Source organism: Fistularia commersonii, chromosome 21, assembly GCF_037954325.1.
Source record: "Fistularia commersonii isolate RoL2024-O1a breed Wild chromosome 21, RoL_Fcom_v1.0, whole genome shotgun sequence".
NCBI classification, from domain to species: Eukaryota; Metazoa; Chordata; class Actinopteri; order Syngnathiformes; family Fistulariidae; genus Fistularia; species Fistularia commersonii.
In genome coordinates this window covers 12,056,761-12,077,527 of record NC_141304.1, presented here as the reverse complement: position 1 = coordinate 12,077,527, position 20,767 = coordinate 12,056,761, and the positions used below count along the sequence as shown (strand labels likewise).

The 20,767-nt window shown below is 43.7% G+C and overlaps 1 protein-coding gene across 4 annotated transcripts in view; it reads left to right on the top strand.

The window, feature by feature from the left end:
* The window catches only part of tafa1b (TAFA chemokine like family member 1b), a 136,728-nt gene that overhangs the window by 92,125 nt on the left and 23,836 nt on the right, over window positions 1-20,767 (top strand). For all 4 annotated transcript variants that reach the window (XM_086168642.1, XM_086168644.1, XM_086168643.1 and 1 more), the window contains exon 3: window positions 18,188-18,328. In XM_086168642.1, the coding sequence (XP_086024768.1) occupies window positions 18,188-18,328 (141 nt within the window). The remainder of the gene's footprint in view (window positions 1-18,187; window positions 18,329-20,767) is intronic.

Sequence of the window (20,767 nt, the reverse complement as noted above, 5' to 3'; positions counted from 1 at the left end):
ACTCTCCTGAACTGTAAACCACATTATGACTTTCACAATCGCAGATTTTTGAAGAGTCATAAATTAAAAGTGGAAATTATGTAAAGAGGGGGTAAAAAAAAATAAATAAATAAAAAAAATTTTGAGTTAAATAAAAAAACTCCTGATGACTTGACCAGCGCCCTCTTTTTTTTTTTTTCCTCTTTTAAAATCACAATGGCAACAAAAGTGCGTTAATTTCGAGAAAAATATGACAGTCCATAAACCGGCAAACACGTTATGGAGATTTTGAAGAATTCTACGGCGAGCACACGGTTTGCAATCGCTGCGTTAGTTCATCACTTAACTGGTATCAACAGATAACTGCATTGCTTTTTACACAAATTGGGGGTGGGGTCTGTTTGCTTTGAGCTCAGCGGGGCTTTTAAATTGATTAGCAGATCGTGTCGTACTTCCCCAGACTTAATCTGGGCCCTTACAGAGGGCAGAGGAAAGGCAATCGATAACATTAGAATGTAGTTCTTACTCCCACTTATCTTTGTCTCTTTGTGTAGTATACAGAGCGCGAGGATTCCCCCGGAAAAGCTCTTCGCGGGGCTCTGCGCATAATTCAAGCCAAATGTCAGCTCGTTGGGGCGATTTTGGGAAAAGGGGAACCGAAGGCTTCACGCGGCGAGGTTAGCGCCGCCGCGCGTCGAGCGAATCTGGTCTTTCTTCGCAGTTGATGCTCGGAAAACATTTCAAACAGGGTACCGCGCTTCATTTAGCATCCGTCGCCTCCGTCGCGTATAGCCTCCTGTGAATCGGAGGATAAATCACTTCCCGGCCGGCTTATTACATGAAATGAAGGGATTCATCACGGTGACGGGCGGCCATTGTGAGGCATTCGTGTGATTTATCAGGAAGAAATTGATTGATTCATTAACACTGAACGAACAGAACTTTGATCAGGGGGGCCGCGTGGCGCGCTTTGGTGCCCGCCGCTGTACACGTTGAAAGAACAAGTACCCGGTATGGAAATCTTGGCCGGCTGTCGCCTCCAGCAGCATTCAGGGGCTCCCGGGGTTTGCTGCCAGCTCAGCTCATTACCTGGCCGGGGCTAGCAGAGAATTGGTGCTTGTAGTTTGTGTTTTATTGGGAAGAGCCAAGTTTCTTATGGGCTTATCTAAGATAACCATTTAAACGGAGCTCGACGTCAATCACACATCCGTACTGGGGAGCGGGCGCTTGAAACCGAGTCTGCGGTTCCGGACCCTTGTAATGTTTCGTAAGAAGTCGAGGGGGGGAAATTTCTAGGGACTTCATTTTTCAAAATGATGGGTTATAATAGGAAATTTGATCAGCTGAAGAATCCAAAACAAACACGCAAACCAAGCATCAAAGAAGCGGTCTAATTAGTCGACGTGAGTCAGTGGGGAAGTTCGACACCAGTAAACAGTTGGCATGGTGATAACCGCTTCATGTCAACTGAACGGGATTAGAATAATTTTAATTGGCATTTTTTTTAATTGCACTCGGCAGGAATCTCTTAATACAGCAAGAAGGCGTATTCACTTGTGGCGTAATAAAGAAGAGGAGTTAAACAAAAAGTTTCGCTAATGATTCTAGTCCGTCGGTAAATAGTCGCCACTTCGTTAGCGCTTTTCTTTCAAAGCGGTTTTAAACGGGAGTCCATTCAAACACTGCGCAACCACCCGATTGGCAGGCGATTTCGGGGATCGGACTTGTCGGAACGCACTTCAGCACGCTCTTACGTCCGGGAATCAAACCGCCGGCCTTTCAAAAGGAAGGCGACGCCACAGACGCCTCCCCTACCGAGACATCTGGTTGTCTTAGAACGCGAGCGAAACAGATGAGGCTTTCCCACTGCGGACACTTTAAAAGTAGAGCATTTTACTCTCCCTGACTCAGGACACATTTTGGCAGAAAGTAAGCGTTGAATAAAGTTTAATTGCGAGCATGCCTTCCATGGAGGCCGGCGGGTGTCTTACCCGCCCGATGACCGGGGCGACGGCTCTCAAAACCATCGCAGATTAATGCTGAGGTGACAGAATACGTGCGGGACGGAAATGTCACGCCGCACAAAAAGGAACTTTAAACTTTTCCATCTGACATTGATTGCTCTTGCGCCGTGAACGGAGTCCAAAAGAGCCGCGTCCCGGACGGCCGTCACAACCAATGCCGGTCAGTTTAATGTGTGGTTTGTAAGGCATTCGCGTTAAAAACCTATCTCTGGAACCCGATACCCTTACTGGAGGAGGCAAAGCAAAATTGAATCTGAAGCAATTGATAGGTTTCATACACTTATTTATGGCGTGGTTACATTGTTATTTATCTGTCTGAGTTCCGGATCAATACTTCAAATTTGGTATCAAATGTCCCCCCCCCATGAATAATAAAAAAAAAAAAAAAAAAAAAAGTCTTGGAATCAGTGTCCTGTTATTAACAGCAGCTTGCAGAGGCGACCCGCAGCCATTGTATTGTTCTTTTTTTTTTTTTTCGGGGGAGGGAGCAATTAAAAATAGCGAGAAAGTTTCACCAAAGAGTGTCCTCTAAGAAAAATAAAAGGGTTTTGAAAAGTTTTGACGAGATGAGGGAAAGACCGGTCTTGATTAAGAAAGAAGAAAAAGGGATGTGCCTTCTGAGGAGTTATATGAGAAGACAACAGTATGGCGAGCTGGCTGGCTGGCAGCCCATTCCCTCTCTTTTATCAGACTGCCTGCTACTCCCTTTCTGTCCCCCCCCCACTCCACAGGGCTCTGAATTTTTATTTATTATTTTTTTTTTGTTTTATACGGTTTATCCTCACGATTGATCATCAGTCGCTCGATTTGTGCCGTTGCCCCATCGTAATACTTTATCACAACATGCGGGCGGCCATTAAAACACTCATTTTAATAAGCTGGAGTCTTCAAATGTTGCCGGTCAGGCCCGTAAACGCACGTTTCAAGAAAAAGATTCCAACCTGTCAACGGATGACAGAAGATACTTCTGTATCAACCTGCCAGATGGCAGAAGGGATGAGCAGGCTGGAGATGTGATGGCGGTTTTCTTTAAAAACGTCCTTCGGGCTTTGTGCGAGCGTCTAGATAAAACCGACGGGAGGTGGGCGGGACCGTTCACGTCCCTTGTGGTTTTAAAAAAAAAAAAAATCACTACGGAGGTTTCCTGTCAGCAGTCGCCGTGCCAGTTTGGGTTTCCAGTCAGAAGACTTTGCATCCTCCCCAGCCCCACAGCGCATTTTGAACTTAAGGGTTTGGGTTTCACGGCAAAAAAAAAAAAGGATACTAAGGGTGGTACAGGCATCTTTGCATTCTGTCTCATACTGCTGGACTTAACCCAGATGCTGAACTTACACCTGCTTCTGAAATATTCAGTCTAACTGTAGCTTCTTTGCTTGTGCACCAGGCGTGCCAAACAATGCTCGGCGAAGAAAACGAGGAAGGCTAAAATGCACGGCCCTCGTGTTGTGCGTAGGGGAGAATAATAACCACGGACTATCAAAACGGACGAAGCTAACCTTTAGCTACCTCAACTCATTTCGGACAAAATGTTTACGTTCGTCTGCAAACCCCGGAAACCCCTCAGAGCTCGGTCCAGTTCTCACCCCTTGGCACGTTGCAAGAAAACAGCCGACCAGCGACCGCATCGGGTTTTAAAAAGAACGGCAGTCGACATTGCTGTGAGACGTATCCGGCGCTGGCCGTGGGTGACGAGTCTTAGCAAGCGCAAAGTATGTTACGGTTTCTATGGAGCTGTGACAAGTCCCCGCCTTGGAGTAGAAGCTAAAGTGGCTCTAGGACCTGCAAAAAGTGCCTACAGTGCAAAAGGGGCTAATATTGGCTCTTTTCTGCTCGAAGCGTCTGCAGACACAGGACAGCTCATTTGCTTCGTAGTGAAGTCTGCAGCATCACGATGAAGGAGCAACGAGTAGATCTCGCGCGGAAGCGCCACGGTGCGGGTACCTCTTGGGATTCAGACGTTTTTCCTGATCAACCATCTGTTGCCGAGCCTTGAGAGCTGTGCCCTAATTTGATTTCGATGTGAGAAACAGCTGGCACCCACTGTTATTGCAATTTCTTCTCTTTAAGAGCGAATAGATGTGGACAGTCGAGAGCAATCACGTCAGTATTAATGTGAGGATTACCCTATGATGAAATTAATCAAGAGAGCAGCTCTTCACAACAGTATCAAGAAAAGACAACCAGTGAAATTCTATTAGTAACCACTTAAGGAGTGTTAAATTCATGTGTGCCAAACATCGTATTAGTGTGTTGCACACTTTATTTTTAGCTCAACCTACCAAGTTAATGTTTTGGGTTGTATTAAAAATGGCAAGTAGTGGATAGGGCCTTTCAGGTGCCCTATGTGCAAAAACTCATTTAATTATATAAAAAATAAAAAAAAAAGTTAGAAAATAAATTAAAAAAAAAAGCCAGACACGTGTGTTAGAGCGCAGGGTGGAAGTGAGTTCAGCTTGTGGATATCGCCATACGCTGCAAGTGAGCGCACACGAGAGACACATGGAGGAGCAGATGAAACTAACAAGTGACTTAATCTGAGTGAGGAAGGATCTTTTGAACGACCTCTATTTTTTGACCTACATCGGAGGGCGATTGATGGGTGGTTGGGACGGACAGACCGCGAGCGTTCTCTGAAGTGTCGCACCGAGGCTTCTATCAGCTGAGAAACACCCATCTCACTGATGTGATCTTTGAGTCACCATTTGGCGCTTTACCGCTAAACGGTAATATAAAAAAAAAAAAAAAAAAAAAAAAAACAGGGCAAGAGGCCACGCTCGTGACCGCGGCCAACTTTACCAAGCGCCACGCCTCTTCAAGTTGATCCGCGGGAGCTGAATAAAAAGGTGGAAACTACAGAGGTAAAGTCAGACATCGAAGCTCGTGAGAATTGCATTTAACCTTTTTTTTGTTCTCCCGGATGAAATATTTACCGAATGTCAACATGATTCTATCTCGCCTCCATATTTACTTTTCTCTGGCACCATCATGCACACACACACACACACACACACCTTCCCCTCTGCCGCGCGGTCTCGCTTTTCACAGAGCTCATTGATTGCCTTGCTCCGACATTAGTATGCACAGCGAACTCGGTCACACGTTGACGTTGAGCCACACGATTTCACAGTTGGCCCTGCAAACTTCAATTGCATCTACAGGTATGAAGGAACAAAAGTGGCCGGAGGGAATTGAGATTCTCTTTTAATATTTCAGAGTTTGACGTTACACTTACGCTACACTATTGGACCTGGATCTGCTCACTATGCCACAAGAAGTGGGTCTAAAACCATATTTAATGATAATTATTTGACCCACTTTGCGATGGTGTCCTCCGACAACTCGAGGCGACCTTGAAAAATCAGCGTGGGCAAGAAGTTGAAAACAGTCACGATTCTAATCTTCATAATTAATGGATACAAGAGCCTCTGACACTCATTATGGCCGATATTTAATCTCATAGATGGGGGGGGAATATTTTTCTGTGATCAAATCATGGCAAATTTAAATTCCAGATGGATTCCTCTTTGCAGAGCATGAATAAAAGCAGATTAAAATCAGTCCAAAAAAAAAAAAAAAATTCTTTCAGAGAAAGCGTCGACATTGGAAGAGTTAGCGAAGTGGAACTCCCGTTTCCATGGCGCCTAAGAATGAGAAAACCACTTCACCAATACCAAGACTATAAAAAGGACATGTGGGGAAGGAAACGATGTTAAAGATCTCATCTTCAACAATGACCTGGCTTCTTTACGCCAAATATAGATCAAGGAATAGAATTGCAATGGTATTCAGCACATCTCAGTCCTAATATTTAAACTATTACTTCAATCACACAGCCATTTCAGAGGGTTTTGAAATACATCCACGAGTACTAGCTTGAACATTTTATACAAGGGGAGCCATTGCACTTTTCAGATCTTGATTATTGCAGCAACTTCATGAGGGACCAAAAAAAAAATAATAATAGTGACAAGTCATGGAGCCACAGGTTGTTTTTTTTCCCCAGCAACAACAAAATGAATTATGATTGGTCCAATGGATGCAGGAACACACACAAAATAAATAAAAAGGGAACCAGTTTTAAGTATAGACCTTACAGGTAGCAAGGAGTTTCTTGATCTCTAACAAACCTTTAGACTGCATAATCCTATGCATCCAACGGGGTTTGGGCTAATTATGGTGATCACTGGATTGTAATAGATTAAATTCAAGCCACTATTGTGCCAACAAAACAGAATTTTAGCTCAAAGTTCCAAGTCAGAACATTCATTTGAGAAGACAATTATGTCATGCGGTTTCCTATTTTCATGTGTGCAGATTTGCACTTCCCTTCAGATACTCTCATCACACCAGACTTCTGCATTTTGACCCCACGTGGTTTTCTCTTATTGGAGATCAAAATTGGTGATGAAAACAAAAAAAAGAGAGGCAGGCAAAAGAAACTGTCATCAGATATCCATCAAGAGACGGCCTCCCGCATAGGAAGAGGACCTCAGAGGACGCAGGAGATGGATTGGTCACACATTTTTTTATAAACCTGCATCCGACGGTACACACGGGGTGAGGGGGACTTAAAAAAAAAAAAAAAGGCGAAAGAAACTAAATATTACAACCTGGAGGCAGATCGTAGATAGAACCCCAACCGGGTGGATTCATACGACAGTAAACATGAGGGCTATGGAAGAATGCTGAGAACCCCAACCCTTGCAGATTCAAAGTGGAAAGCAGCTGCCGTGATCACCTTCATCTCAGACGACGAGTTACCGGTAATGACAAAGTCGTCCGTCATTTCTGTAATCAAGCTTCTCCCGTGTCGCTCCTGTACTCCGGGAAGAGACCCGCCTCATTTCTCTCTCCCTCTCTCTCGTGGTCCCAAACAATGGAAACAGATGAGAATGAGACTCGTCTCCCACTTGTATTACCACATCCGGATATTATCTCCGGTTTAAAACCCTATCAGACAGAAAGTAATGATATTGAGTGACTAGATTGTGTGTTTTGATGGATATCACCGCAAGTGATTTGATAGCAATTTATGTTTCGAAATTCTTATTGTTGGTCCACAAATAACTACGCTGCCTTTCTCTTCTCAATAACACCCACTCCAACCTGTCTACGCCCAAACCCTTGTCTTGATTATATACATTTGTCATCGCTATGATTCGCTCCCACAGGTACAGGGGGGGGAAAAAAAAAAAGGTTAAAACCCCATTTCGGAGCACTGTGACACAAAATATCAAAATGGATTCTTATTGTCCGGTGTCTTCTAGCCCACAGTTAATCTGCTGTATTTTCAATGGACCCTGAAAGGACCAAAAGCATAGCTTTGCGTTGTTTCCATTACACTTTAGGATAGCAATGATTAGCTTATTCATGGAAGAGACACCAGAGGATTGTTAATTTTCATTATCAAGCTTGCATCAAAAAAAAAAAAAAAAAAAAAAAAAACACACCACCACTCCATAAAACTGCAGGCAGCATTTATGTTCATTAGACACAAAGCAGGTACGTCCGAAAGAGATTCCAGTATGTTAAAGTCTATTAATATCACCATTCTTGACATTGTGGCAGATGCAAACAGATACGTAACACACGCAAAACATCCGGAACGTCGATAACATCTGAATCTAAACCTGGAGCAAAATGAGCAAATAACGTCCTCTTCAAGGCGAGAAAGAAAACCCTGTCAATAACACCATTCAGTCAGAACGGACGAGAAATACAAAAAGACGTGATCAATTTAATGGAATATCCTTCACTCGTGACACTATGATAGCTCTCAATGGCTAATTTTCACATGCCGAGCATTCTCCTGTCCCCCGCCGCTCGATCAGAAGCGAGGTCAGCCTGGAAATGTCACACCTGATATCGTCCTGAATTGTCAAAATCACCGCCCTGTGTTTAGCACATTGATTTTTCTTTTTTTTTTTCTTCCTAGCCCCTCTTGCTTAAAGCTGATTATCAGGGGGTGGGAGTCTGTCTTCAAGGGAGTAATCAATGCAATGTCAGCTCATAAATGCATCAAGTCAATATTCATGTTAATAAGGTTCCAAGTGTGTGTGTCAGGGCACATATGGATCTAGTTGCCTGCTTAAATATTTGACATAGAACACATCCGGTGCATTATACAGTATCACCATTAGCACGGAAGCACACATTTTTCAGCACTTGTTGTATATTGCCTGGATGTAGCACGCCCGCGTTAGCACTTCTGTGCTCATGGCTGAAGATCACGGACATATTCAGAGGGCGCATTCAAATGTTAGCAATGCTACGTGACACAACAAACTGCAAATCTCATGCATTGTAAGGATTTGTTCGAGCGCGTTCTCTAAGCTCCAAGGTGTCACCGAGTTGTTGAGTTGCGCCAAAATTTGAAGCCCGAGAACTCGAAAATGACCTCCGTCGGCATTCTCAAAACCTTGCAGATATAACCTCGGTATCGCTATTCAAATAGCCATTAAGGCGACAATGTTTGTTATTCCCACCAGTAACTGCTGCAAATCCAAGGAGGTTACGTAGAGAAAACATCGCCAAAGTGCCATTTTATAGCACGGAAAAAAAAAAGATAATAATCACAGAGTCGAGGATGAGACAGACAACAGATGGGTGTGTGTGTGAGTGAGCGAGCTTACTGGCTTGCCGAGGAAGAAGCACTGGAAACAGGGTGCAGACGGAGGAGACGGCTGGGAAGAGCAGACACGGATCAGGATTTTTGGATGCAGGTAACAGGCTCATACGGATTAGTTAATTACACACAAAAAAAAAAAAAAAAAAAAAAAAAAAAAAAAAAAAAAAAAAAAAAAGTGGCTTAATGTGTGGGCTGATTGAGCAGAGACTACAGTCTTGCAGCGCTAGTTATTTGGTGAGGATTTGATTACAGTGATGGGTTGCATCTGGTGTGGCGTCGCTCTGATTCCAGCACACCTGTCTCCATTCACACAATCACTCTCACGCACACACACCTGTCCTGACCCGACGTGATACACACCATCTTACTGACTTTGCAACTCAAATTGAAATTGATGGATGGGATTCAAGGATTTATTATTTTTTTTAGTCATTCCACTCCGACGAGAGTGTTTGAAGTTTGTTTCTTTGGGCTCGGCAGAGAGCCACTTGCATCTAAACAAGATAAATTAAAATATGTATAAAAAAATGCACAACAGATACAGATACATATATATATAAATAAAATATATAAAAATAAGAATGATAAGGCACGGTGTCCGGCCAAGTAAACAGCTTTGCAAAGTTTGGAGAGTGGAAGTTGCAGTGAGGGAGGAATAATTCCAGTGATTAACGGTTCACTATAATCCTAATCCGTGAAAACAAACCAGAGATTAGAAATCCAAAATAAAAAATCCAAAGAAATGGATTTGGTCCGGAGCTACTCATCCTTTCTCTGTCTTTTTCTCAATAAACTACTCTTGAAGTGCTGACGCAAGATTCATATCCGATCATGATTTGTGCTCTACGCAGTCGGAGTGTCGGGTGTTTTCGCCGTTCGAGCGCAGACGCGGCATCTGTTTGAGACAGTTACTATGATCTGTGCGTCAGAGCTCCTTCACACCCTCGATTTTTACGTCAAGTTAAGACGTTATTACTAAACAAGCCGATGTGAGCAGTCTGACACATTTTATAAAAGCCCGTCTTCCGATAACCGTGCGTTTGGAAAAGAACAACACATTCCAAAACGAGCAAAATCTCTGCACAGACCCGAAATACAAGTTGCGTCAGCGCAGGAAGCGCGGTGGTTTCGCCCCTCCGCCTCCCAGCAAGGAGTTCCCGGGTTCGATTCCCACGGATCGGCCTTTTCGTGTGGCGTCTCCATGTTCTCCTCGTATCCATAAGGAGTCTCCGATTGCCTCTGGTTTTGTGCGATAAGTTCATTGGACACCCTAAACTGCCAAAATCTGTGAATGAAAGGGTGAAAGCTGCATGATTCTATACTGCTCAAAAAAATAAAGGGAACACTCAAACAAAACAATGTAACTCCAAGTCAATCACGCTTCTGTGAAATCATAGTGTCCACTCAGGAAGCAACACAGATTCATTTTGACTTGTTTTAAGGACATTACATCAAAGTTGGATCAGCCTGGAGTTTGTTTTTACACTTTAATTTTGAGTGTGATTCCTAATCCAGACTTCCATGGGTTGATACAATTGATTTTCATTGATCATTTTTGTGTGATTTTGTTGTCAGCACATTCAACTGTGTAAAGAGCAAAGTATTTCATAAGAATATTTCATTCATTTAGATCTAGGATGTGTTTTTCAAGTGTTCCCTTTATTTTTTTGAGCAGTGTATATCAGTGGTATCCGCAAAGAAAATCTTTCTCGGTACAAATTAGTTTTTTTTCTGTTAGACCTTCTGGATCTTGTTTTGAAAAAGGATTGTTTCCGTCTTCGCCTTACTGCTGCACTTAACGCTGTCGCACTTTTTCACACATCAGCTACCAGAAGCTAGCCCCTTGAAAAAAAAACGAGCAAGAAATAAAAGTTGTTGGAGAGCTTTTTTGGGAGGAAACGAGCAAACAACGAGACCACAGTAGTAGCCAGATGGGAAACACTGACTCTACATTAAAGTGAATTGATATTATAGTGAAAATTATGGTAACCGCCGAATATAAAGTGTACTTCAATGTGGTCCAAAAAAAGGTCAGGGAGCACTGCTCAATATCACTGGTCCCAAACGGACCGGTACCATGGATCATTTGGTGTCGGAACGCCCAAGAAATCATCAATCATTTCCACTGGATTTATTATTTGAGGTCGAACAATCATTATTTTGAAAAATCTTTTATTTTGAAAAATGATGGGTATCTCGGTCACTTGAGCGCCAAAAATGTAACCCAGAAGCAAGCAATATGAGTTTAAAAAAAGTTATTTTGAAGGGGAAAAGGTCTAGTGAAGAGACAGAAGAAGAACAGCCGACAACTTCCAAGAAAAAGAAACATTTTAGCAAACTCATGTTATGTTGTTGGCGCAATGTTACGAGGAAACTGCAAATAAAGTTGCATACGAGTAGACAGTGGATTCACGTTTATTATTATTGTTGCAATAGCAACAATCTGTGTGTATTCTACTCTTTGTGCGTCAAATGAGAGAGCGAACGGTTGCATGTCGCTATATGAGGCCCTCTGATCGACTTCCAAGGGGTCAAAGGTCGGTCCCCCAATCTCCTGCGTGACCCTGACGGCAGGACAAGCAGTCTTCTTTACCCCTATGGACCATCCAACCCCATTCTCTAAATTTATCCTGTATTTTTGTCCATTTTATTTTTCGTTTTGAATCCAACCCTCCCCTTGTATGATTTTTCTTTGTTTGAGGAGGTGAACTAATATATGTGGTCTCCATTCAGGTCGTTCTGTCAGGCTGACAGCGGCAATGGTTTTCCTTCAAAAAATGTCACACTTTGAAGGCTGCCCTCTGGCGCCGCACAAAACAAGCACTTTGGTGATTTTTAATGGACAATTTAGTCGCTCATTTCGCCGTCCGAGTCTCATTCGGCGTGAGCGCTGACCCGCATCGCGCGGACATTGGCTGCGCGTCGAGCAAAAAAGAAAGGTGGAGTGCCGCCGCCGCACCTGAATACGCGGCGCAGATGGACCGGGTGCGTTCGAAAAAGACGTGAGGGACCCGTCACACGAAGTGGAGGGGGACACGTTGATAAATATAAGCTTCTTTCTGAACGACTTTGACGGCAAACAGTAAATTCTGTATGATAATGTTATTTTTTTTCCGCCACTGCATTATACAGTATCACTGCACACTCCTGTCATGGAAATAAGATAAGTGGAATGTAAGTGATGGTACTGAAGCTGCCTCTCCATTCACCGCAGTTCTTTTTTTTTTTTTTTTTGATGCCACATTTAAAATGCAATGAAGCCTTTTCCACAGAAAATAACTCCCGCTCTCATAAAAGAGCATCCCACAAAGTTATCCTTACACCTGAAAGACCATAGAAGTAGGTTACATCCTGCATATATTAACCATAATCACCCCCATTTCTCCATTCATCTGAGAGGTAACTTCAGAAGAACTTTTAATGTGTTTTCTCCAAAAGCAGTGTCTTTCCCACCGTCCCCCTTTTTTTTTTTTTTTTTTCATCTGCCCGCCATCCATTTTCATTGCTTTTAGAGACAACTATGTGTGTAATAAAAACCCAGAATTGACATTTAAGCTCTAAGTGCCCCTCCCAGCGCTGGGCCCCGAGTTTGACAGCGGGTCTTCTCACAATGAGCTGAGTCCGTGACACGGAGAGTTATATATGCCGGGGTATTACAGAGCTCTTCTTAATCCGGTTTTTCACGCCGCTCCCACTGGACCGGGGTAATTTCATGGTGCTGAACTAGTATTGATAGAGCCTTGGTAAATGAGGCACGCAGCAATCGTTAACTTTAATAACCATAAAGATGTGAGCGTCGCACTGGTACGGGCACAGGAGAGGAAACCCACGCGGGAGATTGAGAGTCGGGGGCCCTTCGCACCTCTCGCTCCCAAAAAAATAATTATCTGTTCAAGATGTCCGTTCAATTACAACTAGTGGTTTAATTTCTCCACAGCCGTCTTATTATTCCTCTAGCATGTGGACAATCTCCTTCAGTGGCTAAAGAACGGCAGAACGGCTGCGAGGTATTGGTTTGGACGCATTTCTTTTGTTTTTAAATTTTATCAGCCAGACTTACAGCAAGATTTTGGGCAAGTAAATGTATATCGCATGCGACGCCTTCTTTTCAGTGTATAAATGCACCGGGTTGTATGAGGCTAAGAGCAATAAAAGGATTACGATCATTCTTTTGTCATCAAAAAACATGAATATTAACATACAGTCACTGTGGCTCCTGTTCTGTAGCACTGCAAAGCACATTAATTAAACGGCGGCTTGTGTGTCTAAACCGTAAGCGGAAAAAAAAAAAGAAGTGAAATAATATTCGATGAAAACATAATGAAGGTCTTCTTCTTTTTCTCGGTGGATTAATCTTCTATCTTTTTTTTTCTTTTTTTTTCACCGGCCTTTTCAAAAGAAGCAAACGGTTAACGAGGGTTATGTAAATGCATATGAAATATATAATACCGCATCGGCTGCCAAAAGAAAGGATATGAAAAGTTGTTCTCCGGCTCTGCCTCCAAGGACCTCGCTCTGAATCCACTTAGCGCTGGTTTGTCGTGTTTTTCGAAAACTTTGGAGACGGTAATAAGCCGAGTGTTGTTGAAGTTCTGACAGCGTCGAAAAAGCTAAATTATAATCAACGTCATGAAACATATATGTAGAGGGACAGCCGGCGCAAAGCCCACTTTCGACGACTCCAAAACGTCGTCGAAAATCATCCGCACAAACAGAATGGATTTTTTTTTTTTCTCTTTTTTTTTTTTTTGTTTCGAAATGTCGGACGTATTTGACAGCTTTTCAATCGGACGTATTTAGCAAAGCTTCTCAAGTAATTAAACGGGTCATTTCTATTATGCATGAATTCAAAACACGAGCATCGACAGAAATAAACACTGGAGAACGGGAAACCTTTTGCGAGGGGTTTGAATTCATTTCCCCGACACACAGAAGTAAGAATTCACTTTATTCGCTTGTAAAGCGTCGACTTATCTTCCAAATTCACATTGATTTTTACCTAATCTTTTCAAAAAAAAAAAAACAGTTCCCGAGCCGCTCCTTGAGGTAGGCCCCGGGGTTACGTTTATATATCCTTCCCGACGGGACGCTCACTTCTTCTGTTCGGTTGTAAGCCTACGATTAGCGGGTCCGGGCGGATGTCGGCACACACACACACGCGATGGAACAACAACCAATCCTCCGAGGGTAAACCGTGCAGATGGTTCAGATGGTTCTTTTAGCAGATCTCTGTTTGGAATATCAAACATGGCGTTCCAGATAGGGATGGAGTTCACTCATATTCGCTTCAGTGGGAACCAATTATGTGTTTATGAATACTTGAGAGTTTTCTGAGTCTGCATGGTCCTTCCGTCCCCCTTGTGATAACCACTGCACAGGGAGAGCCTGTTGGTGTGTGTATGGGTGTGTGTGTGTGTGATGGGAATGATTACTGCTCTCCTCCCCAGATTATAGTTGTTGATGCTGAACCGCAGCAAAGGTATTCAGCAGAGTTGTTTTCTTTCTTTTTTTTTTCCCTTTATTTACGGAGAGTTTCTCACAAAGTACTGCATTTACCTCTGCTGCCTACACCCCGAGACTGGAACGCAACAGGTTGCCAAATAAGAGTGATTTTCACAGATGGGAGTCTTTTAGTACTCCAGAATAAAAAACACTTTTTTGAGTGCGTATAATGCATTTTGAATATGCAGACAATTAATGTAGTCTTTACCATTATTTTAAACAGTCAACAAACATATTCAAAATATGACACCTTACTGTTAATAGATAAGTATATATACACTGCTCAAAAAAATAAAGGGAACACTTAAAAAACACATCCTAGATCTAAATGAATGAAATATTCTTATGAAATACTTTGCTCTTTACACAGTTGAATGTGCTGACAACAAAATCACACAAAAATGATCATTGGAAATCAATTGTATCAACCCATGGAGGTCTGGATAAGAATCACACTCAAAATTAAAGTGTAAAAACAAACTCCAGGCTGATCCAACTTTGATGTAATGTCCTTAAAACAAGTCAAAATGAATCTGTGTTGCTTCCTGAGTGGAAGCAACACAGGAAGCAGCAGTATATATACATATATACACTGCTGAAAAAAAAAAAAAGGAACACATAAACAACACAATGTAACTCCAAGTCAATCATACTTTTGTGAAATCTTCTGTTTCCACTTAGGAAGCAACACTGATTCATTTCGACTTGTTTTAAGGACATCATATCATATCTTTTATTTTGAGTGTGACTCCAAATCCAGACCTCCATGGGTTCATCCATTTGATTTTCATTGATCATTTTTGTGTGATTTTGTCGTCAGCACATTCAACTATGTAAAGTACAAGGCATTTAATAAGAATATTTCATTCATTCAGATCTAGGATGTTTTATTTTAGTGTTCCCTTTATTTTTTTGAGCGGTCTAGGTATATTTTGTACAGGCCTATGCAATGAACGATTTATATATATTTATGTGTGTGTGTATATGTATATGCATTGTACTTATATTTCATACATTCAATTATTTTGGTATATTAATTTACATTTTTCGAATGCTCTGCGATATCACTAACATGTCTATGTTAATAAACGCTATCATGAGATGTATGTAAAGAGACCTTTCACAGTCACTGCACACAAAAGGCAATAAAGGTTTTAATATCCTTCGCAACAATAAAACCTCGGCCATTGTTTTAGTAATAGAGGCGAAGACTGGTTCTTTTGATAACCTTTTGAAATATATGAAGAAAGTAGTGAAAGAAAAGAGAAATATGAGTGTATATCCCAAGAGGATTGGATAAAAAAATAGCCAAAATAGGGCATGTATTTTCCTTGAAACTGTTATTTTGCACACATCAGGTCACAGAGGTTTGACACAGTGAACCGGACAAAGCTTTCCATCTTAATGTTTCTAAATAAATTGAAAGTGTAACTGTCCGCCATTTCTCCCCCCGCTGCCGTCGCCACCTCCGCGTCCTCCCCGGCTGTCCATCTCCTCATTTTACAACCTTCTCTCATTAACACTTTCTAATTGGCCGTCGGGCTGAGCTGAGAAACAATGGCGCATTGATTTCCCTCAACATAATCACCTCATCCAGTCATTTAATGACCGCTGTCACTTTGGGGCCACCGGGAGAAAAATGAGCGGTCGACGGTCGCCGTCGATGCCCTTCACCTCCCCTCACCGAAGGCTGAAGCGCGTCGCCACCCACTCCATCTTAACCGGTTGGTTTAACCCCTTTAGCCGCCTGACAGGTTACTGACGCAACATTCATCACATCCCGCAACCATATCTCGAGTCGTTGCCGGCCTCTAAAACCCCGCGCAGACGGCAGACGCGGCAACCGACGTGCACTTGAGCACAACACGCCTGTCCGTCAAACTGATGATATTCCTCGGACGGCCTGGACGAACACACACAAACTCACTTAAAGATAACGGATGATTATACGCTCCCATCCAAACCACTCGAATCGGATTAAATCTTGTCCGAGTGGTCATTTGCTTTCCGAGTGGCTCTTGGGATGTGCCCGGCCGAGTTATCGAGTCGCTGACGCCGCTCTCACATCCGCACAACCAGACGGTCGATGGCGATCGGACCCACCCGGCTAATAGCGTGACGCGCAAACACAACCCAACGTTTGCGCGTCGGTTGACTATCCCCCGGTTCTCCTCCTGTGGTGATGGGCACTTGGAAATAAAGGCGAGAATCGAAACAGCACTTGGTGGAAAGGAGTCACGGCGCCATAAATGCATATCGTGAAATACCCGGCAAACATTTACATTCTCGCGTCGCGGTTGATTCGCGAAAGCTATTATAACCGCGAGATGAGTCCGCGCGGAGCCTTCCATCTGCTCGATCCGTAAACAAACAAGCCCCGTAGTATTACAAGTCGGCCCTTAATGTTTGATTCCGGATAGCCGAATGTAAACCCGACCTGTTGTTTCTTCTTAAGACATGATCGGATATTCGTAAACCCCCGATCGGCCGGTTCGGGATTTTGAAGCGTGTTCGCGCGTCGTTCGCCGAGACGTTTCCTTTTGACTTTCGAGTGAGTCCGCAGGTCAGCAGACGGACGGTGGAAAAAACTCAACAAGACCACATATTTTGCAGTTTGGGCGTTTTTAGCGCACTCAGGGGATTCCTCTCTTCACTTTTCTCTCCCCTGTTCTGCCTAGTCCTGCCTTGAAATGTATAACAACAAGCAAAGAGAGAGGGACATTAATACTGCATGACAGAACAGTCCAGAAGGACTGCAAATGTTTGCCTTTTAATCCGGGACTCGGCGGCCTTTGGTCCGGGCTCGGCAGACGTTGACGGCAATGGGAAAAGAAAACTCCTGCCAAACTTGTCTGGGCTCCTGGGCGGTCAGTTCTTGTAATTCATGGGCTCGAGCCACTTCCAAACATTTGCACAGCCGACCGTCTCGGAGAGACGCGCGCCTCGCAAGCGGATCTATCTTCGCCCCAACGGTATGTTCTCTTTGAGTCGAGGAGATAAGACGCGCCGACGAGATGCGAGGTGGCGCTCGGCTTCCCTCGGTTTATTCCGCCCGATTGTTCCGAGAGGAACAACCGCGACCTTATTTTTATTATTCTTTACGCTCCTCTCCTCTCCTTTCCACTCCCCTGTCCTGGGATGAGTTCCACTTTAATTGTTAGACGCTGGCGTCCGTTTCGGTGCCTGTCATCGGAAGATAAAGAGTTTTTCCTGGGGCGTAAGGAAAGGAGGTAGCAGTGATGGAGGGCCCCTCGCCTGCGACTCCACCGGCTGCATTAGCCCCTCGCTTTATAATTGTGTGAAGGGGGCACTTCCAGTGGCTCCCTCATTACTCAATGGCACGGCCAGTCCCTGGCAGTCAGACACACCTTGTCCTCTAGCTCTCTCGCCCCTCTCCTCTTCCTGTTTAGGCCGTCCCCGAGCGCCGCCGCCGCCTATTCCCCCCACGGGCCGACCGCTCCATTGTTATCTCCGCCAAGCGTGGCCGTCGGAACTCGTCGCTTCCGTTTTTCGCGCCGTCTTAAACGTCCCCCCGCCCTTTTGTCAGCTCATTGCGGAGAGTTTCCACTGACCCGCGTTACCTCCCGAGTTAACGCGTCGCCGCCTCGGCTCAGGTGCCGGACCGAAGGGTTTTCGACCATTCGGGGTCGTAAAAATCATCTCGGAAACGTACGGCGCATATGAAAAATGCATTACTATAAATTGAGTGCAAGATGCAATCTTTATCGCCGGCTGATTGGTGTGGAGTGAGGACAGCCAGCGCAGAGTGAGATGCAATTAAGTGTCATAAATGAGATGCCTCGAGGGCCAATTTGTTACACACACTTGCAGTGAGAGTGGCCAGTAATTGAACAGCAAAAAGTCTCGGTTGATGTGATGTGCGAGAGAGAGAGAGAGAGGGGGGGGGGTTAGCCGGCGCCCTGTTTCATTTCCATTGTGATTCTTTTTTTTTTTTTTTTCCCATTCGGGGGGCTCCGACGTGAGCGGTTGAAAATGTTTCGTATCATCTGATGTATTTTTTTCACCGTGCATGTCTGTGTCTTCCTGCGTGCAGAGGGAGGGACGTGCGAGGTGATCGCGGCCCACCGATGCTGTAACAAGAATCGCATCGAGGAGCGTTCGCAAACAGTCAAGTGCTCCTGCTTGCCGGGCAAAGTGGCCGGGACGACACGCAACAAACCGTCGTGCGTGGATGGTGAGGAAAGTCTCTGTTTGTTTTTTCTAAATGTCCGCTTTTATCCAGTTTTTTTTCTGTCCTCCCGGACAGAAAATGTATATCATTAAAAAAAATCTGTATAAGTCACGGCTGTCATTTTCACACATCAGCATAATGTTTGTTTCGCTAACAGTATAAATATAATGAAATCTAACCGAAGGTAATGTAAAATAAATGCAACTACTCATTTATGTTAAATAACCCGGAGCTTATTACCCATTCAAATCCAAAATGTTACATATGCGTTCCCATTTTTCTTGAAACAGCCTTCCACTGGCATTGACTTCCTGGACATTTAGGGATCATTTGTATTTTTCAATTCCACTTGTTGAAAATGGCATTGATGTGGACACACTGCGATCTAATGGCCGGATGACGTCGCTTAGCGGGTAGCGTGATCGGCATGAATTCTGGGAAATGTAGTTTATAGGTCAATTTGTGCGTTTGACTTATTTATTTTGAGACAATCAGACCTTTTAAGATGTTCTCGCGGGCCACAAAAAAATGACATAGCGTACCATAATTGGCCCGCGGGCCTTGAGTTTGACGTATGTGGTATTGTAAAAAAAATATGTATGTCAAAAATCACAAATAGTGCTAAATATCTTATAGTGTAGGAGGCGCAGTGGTAAGTGATTCCACCTCACAGCAAGGGGGTCCCCGGTTCGATTTCAACAGGGGGGGGGGGAGTTTCTGCACAGACCCTGAAGACCAGATGAGTGAAAGGTGGTTTGTCTCTATGTAACATGGGAATGAGAGGGTAAATGTATGTATGTATGTATGTATGTTTGTATGAATGGTTGTTTATACGTGACCCTGTGATCGACTGGCAACGGGCCCGGGGAGAACCCCGCTTTTCGCCCAATGACAGCTGGGATAGACCCCCCCAAACTCCTCACCCCTGAATGTCGGATCAGACAAGAAATTAATGAATTGATTAATGTTATACTTATTCAAAAATGATCAGCTTTCTTTTAATAATTAAAATATGAGATTTACCTGAAGTGGTACTTCAGCTATATAAGCATGAGAGCTAGCTAAAATACCCATGAGTAACTCTAACATCTTGGTGTTTTTATTCATTACACCCAGAGTGATGTTTTTGAAATAAAATAAGAATATTCAACACAGGTACTAAAACCCATTCAAGATGAAAAAAAAAAGCTGTCAACAAAACCCAAGATGAAAATAATCACCATTTTCAAATGGAAAAAGGGTGGATCAGAAGTAAAACGCATGGTTTGATGTGCAGGCTCTGGGAAGGATCATGTTATGCTTTCCTGGAAATGATATTTTTCAAGATGTTGGTTTCCACCAGAAGGGGATCGCGAAAGGTTGTACTCCTCCAGATTTCCTCTTTTATTGTTGGGAAACCGGACTCCGGAATAGGGCCGAAGATCCTTGCCTGGGGACGGAAGACCTTTAACACAACCGCTGCCACGCAATGAATGACTTCTAGAATGGTCAATAAAATCCAGTGATAAAAACCAGTGGAAGGAGCTGTTCCCGTCTTACTGATTCTTAGGTTTGGCTTACAGTCAAACATTGCGTACGTTCTGAAGGCTTTTCCACATTTTTGAGGGATTTCAGGAACACCGGCTGTGGCGGTCATCAAATAGTGAGGAGATAAAAGCATATTTATGCAATATTAAAAAAAAAAAAAAAATACATGGAACTTCCCATCTCCGCGCTCACTTTGCGGTTGTGCTAATAATAAAAACGCGTTGAACCATTAAGAACCCGGTAGTGTTTTGCTGCCGGGCATCATGAGGATGATCCGGAGCTGTTGAACACCTGAGCAGAGAGCACGTTGCAGATCACATTGCCCGAGGCGTGTATCAGGCTGACGGAAATGAATAACTAATAAACACAAGTCAGGGGGGGGGCTCCGGGCTAGTGCACCTGAATTACCCCGGTGGAGGAAAACAATCAGGCGAACCCAGCTGCCTGCTATTAAAAAAATAAATAAATAAAAAAGGCAGACAGGAAGTCACGCGGCTGCTGAGACAGAACCGCGATGGCCCCCCCGCAGCTCATTTATGTGCTCCTCCGTCTCGATGTTTTCACCTGCACCTTCGCGAGGGATGAAAGTCATCGCCCCGTCTGCTCTCCCCTCAAAGAAATGACACAAAATATCCTCATTATGAGGGATCTTACATGAAGGGCCAGACAAGCCCACAGAGTGGGCTTCACAGGGTTGGTTAGCCACAGCTGACACTCAAGGTGATCCAAGAATACGAATTAGATGTGATCCGGAGATGACGTGAGAACTTTCGGCCGGAGTGATGAAAAGCTGAGATGTTTAGTCCTTGACATTTTGATCAAATGATTAATGTGCGGGTTTGCTCTATGTTTAACGACACCTCTTGTAAAAAAAAAAAAAAAAACATACACAGTGTTCTGACCTTGAGATGCAAA